This window comes from Gopherus evgoodei, unplaced genomic scaffold, assembly GCF_007399415.2.
Source record: "Gopherus evgoodei ecotype Sinaloan lineage unplaced genomic scaffold, rGopEvg1_v1.p scaffold_71_arrow_ctg1, whole genome shotgun sequence".
NCBI lineage: Eukaryota > Metazoa > Chordata > Testudines > Testudinidae > Gopherus > Gopherus evgoodei.
The window spans coordinates 419,973-434,375 of NW_022060092.1; the positions used below are offsets into that span (position 1 = coordinate 419,973).

The 14,403-nt window shown below is 48.5% G+C and overlaps 1 protein-coding gene across 1 annotated transcript; it reads right to left on the reverse strand.

Annotated features, from left to right (window-relative positions):
* Positions 1-3,671: 3,671 nt before the first annotated feature.
* On the reverse strand, positions 3,672-14,070 carry LOC115643821 (protein mab-21-like 3). The gene is made up of 5 exons (XM_030547844.1): positions 13,995-14,070; positions 12,987-13,049; positions 5,932-6,199; positions 5,244-5,394; positions 3,672-4,211 (listed from the first exon to the last, which is right to left on the reverse strand). Exons 3-5 carry the CDS (start codon positions 6,192-6,194, stop codon positions 3,753-3,755), a joined length of 873 nt encoding a protein of 290 aa, XP_030403704.1. The 5' UTR covers positions 6,195-6,199; positions 12,987-13,049; positions 13,995-14,070; the 3' UTR covers positions 3,672-3,752.
* Between the last annotated feature and the right edge of the window lie 333 nt (positions 14,071-14,403).

Here is a 14,403-nt window from a genome sequence, read left to right on the forward strand (position 1 = left end):
CTGGTTCCCAAGAAGGATAGGTCAATCCGGTTCTGTGTGGACTATCGAAAGCTCAATGCCATCACCGTATCTGATGCCTACCCTATGCCCAGGCCTGACGAGCTCCTAGACAAGCTGGGAGGTGCTCGGTACCTCACCACTATGGATCTTACCAAGGGCTACTGGCAAGTGCCGCTGGACGCAGATGCCAGGCTGAAATCGGCCTTTATCACCCCTCTGGGGCTCTGTGAGTTTCTGACCCTGCCCTTCGGCCTCAAGGAAGCACCGGCCACCTTCCAGCGCCTGGTGGATCAGCTACTGAGGGGAATGGAGAGTTTTGCCGTGGCGTATATTGACGACATCTGCGTCTTCAGCCAGAGCTGGAAGGACCACATGTCCCAGGTTAAACAAGTCCTGGACCGACTCCGAAAGGCTGGGTTAACAGTAAAGGCTGAGAAGTGCAAGGTGGGCATGGCTGAAGTATCTTACCTGGGCCATCGAGTGGGGAGCGGCTGCCTGAAGCCGGAACCAGCCAAGGTGGAGGTGATCAGAGACTGGCCTGCTCCCCAAAACAAAAAGCAGGTCCAGGCCTTTATTGGAATGGCGGGGTACTATCAAAGTTTCGTGCCCCACTTTAGTGCCATAGCCGGCCCCATCACTGAACTGTGCAAAAAGGGGAAGCCAGACAAGGTGATCTGGACTAAGCCGTGCCAGGAGGCTTTCCGGGCGCTGAAGAAGGCTCTGGTTAGCGGCCCAGTTCTGGCAAACCCAGATTCTGACAAACCCTTTATGGTGTTCACCAATGCCTCAGACACGGGACTGGGGGCGGTGTTAATGCAGGAGGATGAAAAGGGGGAGAGACACCCCATCGTGTACCTGAGTAAAAAGCTGCTACCCCGGAAACAAAGCTACACGGCCATCGAGAAGGAATGCCTGGCCATGTGTGGGCCCTTAAGAAGCTAGAGCCATATCTCTTTGGGCGACACTTCACTGTGTACACCAACCACTCTCCCCTAACCTGGTTGCACCAGATAAAAGGAGCCAACGCCAAGCTGCTGAGGTGAAGCCTGCTCCTGCAAAACTATAACATGGACGTGGTCCATGTGAAGGAAAGTGCCAACCTAACAGCGGATGCGTTGTCCCGGAAAGGGGGCCCTAAACTTCCCCAGGTCACTGGGCAAAGTAACCCCGCTCAGTTCAGTCTCAAAGGGGGAAAAGATGTGATGCAGTAGGGACTGTCTGTGTGGGGAGTGGGAGAGCAGGGGAGGACTTTAGGGGATGGACAATGCCAGGGCCTGTAACCTGAGCGAGGTAAGGGAGGGGAAGGGTCAACACCTTTGCCCGGGAAGGGGACAAAGGGAGTGGCAGGAGAGAAGCAGTTTGAGTTTGGGCTTGGGGCTGTGTGGGCGGAATTTAGGGTATGCTAGCTAGGATCCAAGCACCCTGTAAGCCCAGAAGGACTTGGTGGAGGGGTCCTGACTGTGCCTGCAAGCTCTGCTGTAACCTATGTTCCTGTTGGCCAATAAACCTTCTGTTTTACTGGCTGCCTAAAAGTCACTGTGGGTCCCAGGAAGAGGGGTGCAGGGCCGAACTCCCCCACACTCCGTGACACACAGCCAGATCTATTCAGGCATCACTTCACTGTGTACACTGACCACTCGCCGTGCTGTAGCTGCAGCAGATGAAAGGGGCCGATACAAAGCTCCTGAGGTGGAGTCTGTCCCTCCAGCAGTATGAGATGGAGGTGGCCCATGTTAAGAGGAGTTCCAATGTTATAGCTGATGCTTTGTCCCAGAGAGGAGGGGCTCGAACCTCCCCACATCACTGGCTAAAGTGACCCCACTCAGTTCGGTCTCGAAGGGGAGAGATGTGATGAAATGGAGTTTTACTCACCTTGTTATGTTGTATGTGAGCCTATGTGAGTCTTACACAGTATTCATGCAAAAAACAGTGTGTCTCAGTTTCCCTGGATATTGCACTAAGATTCTAGGTGATGAGAATAAGAGGGTATGACTTTTGCGGGGACTACTCCCACCGGCTGCACCTATGCTATGGCCGCCCCTTCCTAACGGGAGCCTAGGAGGGGGATGTAACCAGGTGACACCTTTTGCCCAGGAAGCACACAAAGATGGGAGGAGGAGCAATGGGCAGGGTCCAGGAAGTGAAGTGAGTCGGTCTCGGCTGGCTTGAGGCACAGGGAGGGCCAGAGCCCTGGCTCTGGGCTCCCCTCCTCCCAAGACAGATTAAGCTGAAAGTCACTGATTTCTATGCTAACAGTGTCCTATTCTACGCTGTGTTCCTCTTGTCTAATAAACCTTTCATTTTACAACGCTGGTTCAGTCACATCTGACTGCGGAATTGGAGTGCAGGCATAGGCACTGACTCCGTGGGTGCTCTGGGGCTGGAGCACCCATGGAGAAAAATTGGTAGATGCTCTGCACCCACTGACAGCTCCCTGCCCCAGCTCACCTCCACCCCACCTCCTCCTGAGCACACCGCATGCCCACTTTTCCCCCCTAGCTCCCAGTGCTTGCTGCTGCGTAACAGCTGTTTTGCGCGGCATGCACTGGGAGAGGGGAAGAATGGGAATGCGGTGCACTCAGAGGAGGTGGTGGGGCTGGGGTAGGGATCTGGGCAGGGATCTGGCAATAGGGGCAGGGAGGGGGCAGAATTGGAGCAGGGACTTTGGGGAAGTAGTTGGAATGGGAGGGGGGGCAGGGGTGGGGCCAGGGGGCGCGAGCACCCACCAGCGCGGGGAAAAGTTGGCACCTATAGGTGTAGAGCCCCATGGCTTCCCCAGGAGCCCCACCTGGACAGACTGGCTGCAGGAAGTGCACGGTGTGGAAGGGGATGCTGGATGCTCCACGATCAGACTCAGGAAGGATGAAGCTGTGTAAGCTCCTTACCCTGGTGACAGTGCACTCACCAAAAGTAGGTACATTGCCACAGGGCCCTGGCTGGCTTCATATGGGGCAATTCTATTGCTTTGCTCCCACGACTCTGTGACACTCTCTCAACAGGAGGCACTGTGGGGAGGGGATGGGGCATTGGCTGTGTGGGGGAGAACTCCCAGTTACGCCAGCCCTGGGCTGTCCCATCAGGGGGCGCTGTAGGTGGCAGAGATGATCATGGCTGGTGCGTGTCAATCTCAAGAGCAGGGCCGGCTCCAGGCCCCAGGGCGCCAAGCACGTGCTTGGGGCGGCATGCCGCGGGGAGTGCTCTGCTGGTTGCCAGGAGGGCGGCAGGTGGCTCCGGTGGACCTCCCGCAGGCGTGCCTGTGGAGGGTCCGCTGGTCCCACGGCTCCAGTGGAGCATCTGCAGGCAGGCTTGCGGGAGGTCCACCGGAGCTGTGGGACCGGCGAGCAGCAGAGCGCTCCCCGCGGTGTGCCGCCGTGCTTGGGGCGGCAAAATGGCTAGAGCCGGCCCTGCTCAAGAGCCACAATCCCACAGCCCAGTAACTTTTTTTTTTTTTTACTGAATGTTTGTCCATTTCACATCCCCTATGCCCTGAGTATTTTGCCCAGCTTCACCCAGACAGACCCTTGATAAGAATGGGGGAAATTTTAAAGTGAGGGCGGCAGTGGGGGAGAGGCATTATATCTGAGGAGCCTCTTCACCATATAACACCGACATTTCAGTACTAACTCTGCCCCTGGCCCCCGCGGAGCTCAGCAATGTTCAAGACAAACTGGTGATGCATGAGCATTTTAGTGCTGCTCAGATTACACGTTTCTCATTCTTAGCTATGGCAGTGGCTTTTTTCCGGCAGAATCCTATAGCCAGCATCTGCTCCTCTGTTCAACCCTGCAGGGCTCTACCTGTTCCTTCCCTGGGATTGGCCAGGCAGTTACATTCTTGTTGCCCAGCTCTTCCTCCTCCTCCAAATCCTTCAGCTTCTTCAGGGCTTCCCGGTGGCTCGCTTTAAATTCCAAGAGAGTGCTGAAGGCCCCTGGACTCTCAGAAACCTTGAGGACTCTCCAGGATATATACAGCACTGGATCCACCTCCAATAGCTCCCACTCGTCAAGAACCTGCAAGGCCAGGCGCTCATAGAACCCATTGCCTTCCCTGTAGCGCTTGTTGAAGAGGTTAAAGTCACGCAGGAAATAGTGGGGGAGCTTTCTCTTGTTCACGCAGTGACGTAGGAGGCTCAGGAGGGTCTTCAGGGACAACTCCAGGGTCTCCCATTTCTCCTTCTCCGGGTGAATATCTTGGGCCCACAGAAGAACAGTCTGCACAGAGAGAGGAAAGTTATATAGCCAAGACAAAAGAAATCAGTGTAACTCCTTGAGTTCTTGACACCAGCTGGGATTCTGGCCCCACTGACCCCCAATGGAGCGACGGCCGAGTGACCCCAGCTGGGATCTGGTCCCACTGATCCCAATGGAGCGACAGCCGAGTGACCCCAGCTGGGATCTGGCCCCATTGACCCAATGGAGCTAGGGCCGAGTGACCCCAGCTGGGGATCTGGCCATTGACCCCAATGGAGCTACAGCCGAGTGACCCCAGCTGGGGATCTGGCCCAGCTTTTTCCGTAATTTCCTTGACAGATTTTTGTTGAGTTCACGTCCCCCTCCCCCATCAGCAGTTCAGGTTTTGTCTCCTCTCCCCTGAATATTTTTATGGGTGACCAAGGTGGAGTTGGAGGATTGAGCAGTTCTTGAACTCAGACACTTGAGCAATACTGCGGAGAAAAAATGTTTGAATTAAAGGTCTTCCAGGCTGACCTGAAGAAATCCCTTCACAACCCCAAATCTGGCAACCTCGAGCATGTGATCCAGGCCCACCAGCCAGGCAGCTAAAAGAGGATTCTCTGGACCAGCTCAGAGCACCAGTCCACCCGGTCTGGCTTCCCATCTCCAGCTGTAGCAGGTCCCCAGTGCTTCAGGGGAAGTTGAAAGAAACCCAGAATGAACCTGGCCAGTTGTGCATTGGGGGAAAAAAAGTCCCTTTCCTGATCTCCACAGTTGATTAGCTTAAGCCCTGAAGCATGACACTGGATCAGAGTCAAAATAGATTATAATTATACAATATAGCCAGGTCTCTCCATGAGTCTTCCAGTGAAAGTAGAGAAGACACTCTGACTCAACAGAGGCAGCACGGATTGCACTGCTTGGGATCTGACACAACTCACAACATCTCGGACCAGAGCCTGAGCCCAGACAGACAGAACTACCTATGCTTGAATTATCCCCCCCCCCCCATGCCCTCCCCAGCATCCCCTTACCGCAGATGGTCCTGCCCAGGCATGCTGGGAGAGTTACCTTCAGGTGGTAAGATGTCAGTATCTTGCCGTATTCTGGGACCAAGCACTCCTTGTTTATGAACTTCAGGAGTCTCAGAGCTTTCCGTCGCTGCCCCCTGTCACTGTCGATGTCCCGGAGAAAAGCTGTCTCGGCATTAGCAAAAGAGAACCTGGAACCGAGGGAAAGAGCAACCTCATTGAATGTCGGTGAGCGAGGGATCTCGGTATAAACAGCCCCCACGCCCCACCGCAGAGGCAGCCGCATTTCAGTGCCAGGTGCAGACTGCCATTTCCCACTCACCAGAACCAAACCAAGGCACTCCTGAACGGGAATGAGTGTCCACACTGGGGCTAGCCCAGTATAACTAGACTGGCTTACATTCAAGCCTTGACTTAAACCAAAGAAGTTTTTCCATGTAGACACTAACTTTTTCAGAGTTCACGAGTGGAAAAAGAAGGAAAAGGAATAGATGGGGAGGAAACTAGCCTGGAATCCATCATTCTATTGGATGGCCAAAAAACAGGACAGAGGATGAAAAAACAAACAAATTCATCAACATTTCAGAAATTAAAATTTTTTCTAGTTTTCAAGAGCTGAACATTGCAATTCAATTCATTTCAATTCAAAATGTCTCTCTGGGAAATAAAAATGTTGATTCAAGACCAAGAGAACATTTCAGTTCTTTTCAGCGGTGGATCTTTTTTACCTCCAGAAACTATCTTTGGCCACTACTTCAGCCCTGACTCTCCCAACTTGCTCTGCCTTCTGGCGGAATCTTTCCTGGCTGTTGCCCAGCTCCTTGTCCCACCAGTCGGACAGTCTGGCCAGGTCATCTCTCTGCCAGTCCTCAGACAACACCACCTTACCCTGGATGGCAGGGACCAGATCCACAGAGACACTCTCATCCTCGCCCAGCCGGAAAATCAGCTGCACAGCCAGGCATTTGGGGTCCCAGGGCTGCAGTGTCATTCTCTCTATGAGATGGGGAGAAAACAGAAGATCCAGAGATGCACATAAAAAGATAAGGCTGGGCGTGTTCTCAGATCTACCGGTTACAGATGTGGTTAAAGCTGCTGGTCTTGCTTACAAGTGCTAGGGGAAGAGAGGGGCTTTGTGTGGCCCACATTTCCCCCCATACCTCCTTTTCACAAAAATCCATACGATTCCATTTATTGATGGCTTGAAATTTCCCGGAAAGTTCGGCACGGATCGGATGTGCCATTTGCACAGCCAATGAGTGTAAACCCTAATGTAGACACTCCACAGACGCTGGAGCCTGGTCATGATTCACCCCAGGTGGGGCCCTAGGCTACAATACAAACACGTGTTAACCTGTAACTTGCTCTGCCTGCTGGGGCAAACAAGTATCTGCTGTATTAGGAGTACAGGAATTTAGAGCTGTGCCCTGGAAGTTGGGGTGGAAAACACAGGTCAGCTGCGTACAGCAGTTCACCACACATATTCTCCAGTTTGTTTTATTAAAAGTTTAATTCCTTTCTCATTCACCGGTTCGTTGTTTAATGCAGGGGCTCTCAGCCTTTTCAGACTGCTGTACCTCTTTCAGGAGGCTGATTTGTCTTACACACCCCCAAGTTTCACCTCACTTAAAAATGACTTACAAAATCAGACACAAACGTGTCACAACCACAATATTCCTGACAAATTGCTGACTTCCTCCTTTTTACCACCGAATTATAAACTAGATCAGGGGTTCTCAGACTTTTGAACTGGTGACCCCCTTCATATAGCAAGCCTCTTAGTGTGACTCCCCTTATAAATTAAAAACACTTTTTAATATATTTAACACCATTATAAATGCTGGAGGCAAAGTGGGGTTTGGAGTGGAGGCTGACAGCTCGCGACCCCCCATGTAATAACCTCGCGACCCCCTGAGGGATCCCAACCCCCAGTTTGAGAACCCCTGAACTAAATCAATAAGAATATAAATATTGTACTTACAATTCAGTATATGGTCTATAGAACAGTATAAACGAAGTCATTGCCTGTATGAAATTTTAGTTTGGACTGACTTTGCTAATGCATTTTATGTAGCCTGTTGTAAAACTAGGGCAAATATCTAGATGAGTTAATGTGCCCCCGGGAGACCTCTGTGTATCCCCAGGAGTACGTGTACCCCGGTTGAGAACCACTGGTTTAATGAACCCCAAGATCAGTACATATGGAGCAGCAAGCAGAGAAGTACAAAGGCTTGTGTATGTATTTTATGAAGCTAGTAGTAGTTTGACTATCTTATGAAGGGGAAAAAATGCTAAAAATGGAGGTGTTGCAACCTCCATCCAGTCTGCTATTGTCAGGCAATGTTGCAGAGAACTGGAAAAAAAATCAGACAAAGATCTGAATTGTATTCAGCAACCAGATGGGCAGAGGAGAAAAGTGATCATGTGAAATCATCTATCTTTCTGCATGTTGTTGGGTAGAAAGCATTGGATAGTTATAACAACTTTAAGTTTGAAGAAGGTGAAGGCAAGAAATTAAGTCCAATACTGACTACGTTTGAGGAACACTGCATGCCAGAGTAATGAGACCTTTGAGAGAGAGAATTTTTTTTTGTTATATGCATGCAAAAAACTGGTGACACTACAGAGGAATATGTCACAGAATTAAGGAAACACAGGAAAACCTGTGACTTTGGTGAGCTGACAGATTCTCTGGTCTGAGATAGAATCATTTGTGGCCTTAAAGATAATGTGTTAAGAGAGGGACTGCTCCATGAAGGAGACTAACTTTATAAATAGCTCCCCAGATATTCAGGACAGCAGAAAGCATGGAGGAACAAGCCAAAGAGCTGAATCCACAAGAAGGGGTTACCCGAGTACTATGAAAGAATATAGACAGACTAGGTCAAAATCAAAAAGGGAACCACTCGCTATGAAGACCACTGCTAGGAGGAAGACTGGGTACGGACGGTGATTTGGAAGGTGTGGATCACAGCATGGTCCCAAACAGTGCGTTGCCTTTTGGAAACTGTCATAAATGTGGGAAAAACAATCCTTTTGCAAAATGCTGCAGATCCAAATGCAGAACAGTCAAGTGCATTCAGTTAAAGACAATCTGGGTTGAGAAGTTTTTCACAGACATACTGAGATCTAGCAAGCCCAATGAGAGGGACTGGATACTACAGCCTGTGACAGTGAATGGAGTAGCTCTTCCACTGAAAGTGGGCACAGGAACTCAGGTTTAATATTCTGTCTGAACAAGAGTATGAGAAACTGAAAATAAGATCAAAACTAGGACCAGCAAAAATAAAAGTAACTGGTTATTGTGTAACAAATATACCAGTGAAGGGCAGGGAGGGAGTGTGTGCACTGCTAGCCTCAACCTAAAACACCACATACAGGCTCCCATTCATCGCAGTGCCAAAGGAGGTGGCACCAATTTTAGGCCTGGCTGCATGTGAGAAACTCAGTCTGGTAAAACAGGTGCTCTCACTACAAGATCATACTGAACCTGGCCATGAGGTAGGTACTCTTTTGGGAATATCATGACCTATTTCCAGGGTTGGGTTGCTCACAGGGTGAACATACAATCCAGACAAACAAGCAGGTCCCTTCAGTTACTCAGCCATGTAGAAAAGTGCCACTTGCACTCTGTGATAAACTCAAGGCTGAGCTCGCAAGGATGGAAACAATGCAAGTAAAAATTAAATTGAGGCGCCAACAGAATGCATCAGCTCCATAGTCATTGTGGAGAAAAGTAACGGCCAGCTACGCATGTGCTTAGATCCCAGAGACCTCACCAAGACTCTAGGGAGAGAACATTTCAAACTACCAACCAGAGAAGAGATTATGGCTCGATTTGCAAATGCTCAATATTTCAGTAATCAGAGGCATCCTCGGGTTTTTGGCAGCTAAAATTAACTGAAGAAAGCTCAAAACTATGCACATGTAATACTCTGCTTGTTTGGAAGATACAGATTCTTATGCTTTACCCTTCAGCATAGCTTCAGCACTAGAAGTGTGCCACAAAACCATACATACGGTCTACGAACATATTAACAGTGAAGACAGTGGATGACATCATCAGCTGGGGCCCAACAAAAAAGGAGCATGATCGTAGACTTCGGGAAGTCCTGGATGCAACTAGAACTGCAAACTTCAAACTAGATAGGGAGAAATGTGTTTTAGGGGTTACAGAACAGACTTTTGTTGGAGATATTATTTCCAACAAAGGTGTAAAACCTGATAAGAGGAAGATATGATGCCACATCTGCAGTCAAAGAAAGATGTCCAGCGGTTCCTGGGAATGGTTCATTAGCTTAGAGAAAACTCCCAGAGAATAAAAATGAATGATATTGGGGTGCAGAACAGAAGGAATCCTGGGAAGGTTTAAAACAACAACTGATCCAAGAGCCATGTTGACGTTCTCTGCACCAGGAAGGCCTATTGACATCTCAGCAGATGCTTCACAGTCTAGATTAGGGCAGTGATTTTACAGAAGGAATGAGGATTGTTGGCAGCCAGTGGCATATGCATTCAAATCACTGACTGAGGCAGAAACCAGATACACACAGATTGAGAGCAGCTTTTAGGAATATTGTTTGCCTCTGAGAGATTCAGTAGGTATGTTTATGGACAGATGGTAGAAGTTGAAATGGCCCACAAGCCCCTGGTAGCATTATTTAGCAAACCGCTAAATGGCTGCACCTTAAGGATTCAAAGAATGATGATAAAGCTGCAAATTATGATTTTGTTGTGACCTACACACCCGGTAAATTCCTGTTAACGGCAGATGCACTTTCCAAAGCAGTGGCTCCCATGAAACCGGAGAAGACTTTAGAGACAGAGACATAAACCTACGTAGATCTGGTTGTAAAGGCAATTCCAGTAGCTAAGAGGAAAACTACAACAAATGAGAGAGGAAACAGAGTAAGATGAATCGTTGGGGATCCTTAAAGAAGTGATCATTAAAGGGTGGCCAGAAGAAATAAGCAGTTGCTGTTCCAGTATGAGTTTATTGGAACTGCAGATGTGAACTTACTGTGATAGATGGGGTGATTTTTCCAGGGCACTAAGGCTGTAATTCCAATGAGCCTCTGAAAAGAAATGCTGTGGAAGATCCCGAGGGACATTTAGGAATTGGAAAGTGCCAACAATGGGCATGAGAGGTGCAGTATAGGCTGAGAATCACTCACGACATTAGGAACGTGGTAAGAAATGGCTTTTCATGCCTGAAATATAAGCCATGCCAACAAGCAGAGCTGCTGAGACCTCATCCAGTTCCACAAAGGCTTTATGAGAAGGTTGGCACTGACTGATTTACCTAGCAATCAAAAGATTATTCAAAGTCACAGATTATTATTATTATTTATTAGTCTAGGTTGGATATTAGGAAACACTATTTCACTAGGAGGGTGGTGAAGCACTGGAATGGGTTACCTAGGGAGGTGGTGGAATCTCCTTCCTTAGAGGTTTTTAAGGTCAGGCTTGACAAAGCCCTGGCTGGGATGATTTAGTTGGGGTTGGTCCTGCTTTGAGCAAGGGGGTTGGACTAGATGATCTCCTGAGGTCTCTTCCAACCCTAATGTTCTATGAGTCTATGATTATTCTCTGTATCAGAAATTTGCACACTGCATAGTACTAACAGTAGTCAGTAGTCAGTGATATCCGGCATGAAGGGAATCTTCTCTGGACACAGAATTCCAGATGAAGTCTTCAGCGATAATGGGCTGCCATTTTCCAGGTTTTAGGCAATTTGCCATAGATTGGGATTTTCATCACAAAAACGTCAAATCCAAATTACCCCCAATCAGATGGACTTGTGGAAAGATCTGAACAGACAGTAAAGAATTTGACATTGGGGGTGATTTGTATAAAGCATTACTGGTTTACCAAAGTACACCCCTGGAGATTGGCTTTTCTCCAGCTCAGCTGGTAATGGGAAGAAGGATCAGACCTATTTACCAACCACTGATAACTTGCTGAAATCTCATAACAATGAAACCATACAGAAAAGGAAAGACAATCTGAAGTGGAAGCAGAAATTTTATTTTGACAAAAGGGCCCATGATCTCCCATCTCTTAACCCAGGGGCTAGTGTGTGCTTGAGACATCCCACAGTCTAACATAGACCAGACAGATCCGGGGAACACATTTTGATGTAATTGAAGGGATCTATGAGTAATCCCAGAAAGTTCCAACACATTGACAGTAGATGTGGACTCTGGCATTTCCCAACTGACTGATCCTTTATCATCAACACACAAAGGAGAAACTGTCGAGGAACATGAGAACAGCTCAGACTCCAATGGAAGGCTGGTACTGAGGAGATCAGAGCAGGAGATTAAACATCCTGACTCACAGAGACTTGCTAACCTGTCTGGAGAAGGGGAAGTTGAGGAAAGTGAGCGGCAAAAACTCACTCCAGAGTGATGTGCTGGCAACCTCTCCTTGCTAGGTAGCTGACACACTGGGTTTATGGAAATGTATTAGGTGAGTGGAGAATTTAATGCATGTGCTGTTAGATAGAGGTTATCTGTTTATATATACCTGTAGGTAAGAGTTAATTCATTTTTCTTTAAGAGGGAAGCTGTAGAGACATGTTTGCAGAAGATTTAGAGAAGTTCCCTCAAAAGGGACAGGTTATGAATACAGGAATTTAGAGCTGTGCCCTGGAAGTTGGGCTGAGAAACTGTGTAGCTGTGTGCAGCAGTTCTCCACAGACACACTCTAGTTTGGTTTATTACAGATTTTATTCCTCTCTCATTCACTAGTTTGTTATTTAATGAACCGCAGGATCATTACAGTCCCTGTCTGTGTAAGGTGATAGTAACATTGCTGCACAGGACGGCTCTTCAGAAATTGGTATCATGTAAAACCTTTTTCTTGTTCCACATTAATAAACCTGCCTGAGCTATTTGATCTTGGGTATATTTCATAATGAAATAATGAACCAAAATGTGGTCAAGCAACTGGCTATACAATTTATTAACAGCACAAGAGTCCCTTCTGGCCTTGGAATCTATGAAAAGTCCTGTTTTCTAAACCTCTGCTCATTTTTGTTGCTCTCCTCTGGACTGTCCCCAATTTGTCCTCATTTCTCCTAAAGTGCAGCACTCAGAACTGGACATAGTACTCCAGCTGAGACCTCACCTGTGCTGAGCAGAGCAGAACAATTACCTCTTATATCTTACACACGTGTGACATTTCCAGACTATAGAGCTATGATTGTTTTCTGTGTTTTAAAGAAATGGCCCAAAAGAAAATAATGCTAAAAGAATGTTGGGAATTCTTAGGAAAGGGATAGATAATAGGACAGAAAATATCATATTGCCTCTATATGAATCCCTGGTATGCCCACATCTTGAAAACTGCGTGCAGATGTTGTCACCCCATCTTGAAAAAGATATATTGGAATTGGAAAAAGTTCAGAAAATGATTAGGGGTCTGGAACAGCTGCCATATGAGGTGAGATTAATAAGACTGGGACTTTTCAGCTTGGAAAAGAGATGACTAAGGGGGGATATGATTGAGGTCTATAAAATCATGACTGGTGTGGAGAAAGTAGATAAGGAAGTGTTATTTACTACTCAATGGCTATTGGACAGGATGGTGTCCCTAGCCTCTGTTTGCCAGAAGCTGGGACTGGGCGATAGGGGATGGATCAGTTGATAATTGCCCGGTTCTGTTCATTCCCTCTGGGGAACCTGGCACTGGCCACTGTCGGCAGACAGGAATCTGGGCTAGATGGACCTTTGGTCTGATCCACTATGGCCATTCTTATGTTCTTAAATGTCCAACTTACCTTTTATTGATTTATGAATCTGAGGCACTCTAGGTTTCCATAGTCTTGCTCGCCACACCGGGTCTAGAAGGAGAGAGAGGGGAGGGAAAGTGTGGGATCAGTATTACCAAAGGTTTCTTTTGACTCATCGTTTGCTCCCATTTTATAAGGTCAAGTTAAGTTTCCCAGAGATGACTGCCTAAAGTTTGGTACCTAAATCCATATTTAAGCCTCCTCTGTGACAGCTCTGACAAACCCAGGCATCTCTCTGTGACAACTGTCTCCATTTTACAAAACTTATCAGCATCTCTGGGCCAGAGATTGCACGCTGGCTGGTGGCGTAGGTTACTGAACTCTGTCCAGGAGCTAAAACCGATGGTGGACAATCACTGCAGACCCCTGGACCGGCAAGCACCTCCAAAGAAGGACCCCTGCGTTCTGAGTGCGGCCAGAGAAGGCACTGGTGGTGTGACTGTGCCTTCATGGATTGCAGCCCCAGGCAAGCCTGGCCAGCCAATGCTAGAGCTTGCAAGCAGGGCTTGGCCAAAATGACAATACCAGGAAGGGTCAGTGGGGCCTAGGTGACAGGCCTAAGGACTCAGGATGCAGTCAGACATCAGCGGGGGAGAACTTAGTGCAGGCCCATGACCAGCCTGGTGCCAGGGCCGGCACAACCCATTAGGCGACCTTGGCGGTTCCCTAGGGCACTAGAATTTGGGGAGCGGCAACCGCTGCGGCCAGATCTTTGGCCGCCCCGGTCGTCGGCAGTATTTTGGGGGCGGGACCTTCTGCTGCCTAGGGCGGCAAAAAAGTTGGCGCCATTAACTGCCGGCAAAGCATCCCCGGGATGTATGTCCCTATCCCATGGAGCAGTGCAGCTGATGGCAAGGAACCACATGGAATCTCACTGTGTGGGGTCGTCACCTGCTTTGGCCTGCCCTGTAATCTCAGGTCGAGATCTGAAGCATTTTGGGGAGATCCAGCTGGAGGTCTAGGGACAATGGAAACAAGCAAACCAGGGAAACTCACTGGAGCTGGAGAAGACCCAGAAGATGGAACCTCCCTGCAGCCTGGAAGCTCGACCCAGCACCCCACCAACCGCCGGGCACCCTGGTTATAAGGATCAACGGGTTAATGCAAGATGTGGATTTCCAAGGGAAGAACACGAGGACCAGACTCTGAGTTGGGCGTTTGAACACAGAGCTGTGACTAATGGCAAAGAGATCGACCCTTCAAACTCAGAAACGAATGACTGCACCAGATGACACTGCACCCCCAAACCAGGGAAATAGGGTTCAGCTTCTGGTGCCCAAGAAATTCTGCCAATGAGTCTTACACCCAGTTCAATTGGTGCCATGAGCTAGGTACTTGGGGAGGGAGAAGACACTGGAAAGGGTGAGCCTCAGATTTCATTAGCCTGGGATACCAACTGTCACCT

What these genes read in the sequence shown, in the direction of transcription:
- LOC115643821 (XM_030547844.1), bottom strand. Translation starts at nt 6,194, where the DNA reads ATGACACTGCAGCCCTGGGACCCCAAATGCCTGGCTGTGCAGCTGATT. An exon ending in GCCAAAGATAGTTTCTGGAG is followed by an intron (nt 5,395 to 5,931) that starts GTAAAAAAGATC and finishes CCTCGGTTCCAG; the next exon opens with GTTCTCTTTTGCTAATGCCG. An exon ending in TGACATCTTACCACCTGAAG is followed by an intron (nt 4,212 to 5,243) that starts GTAACTCTCCCA and finishes CTCTCTGTGCAG; the next exon opens with ACTGTTCTTCTGTGGGCCCA.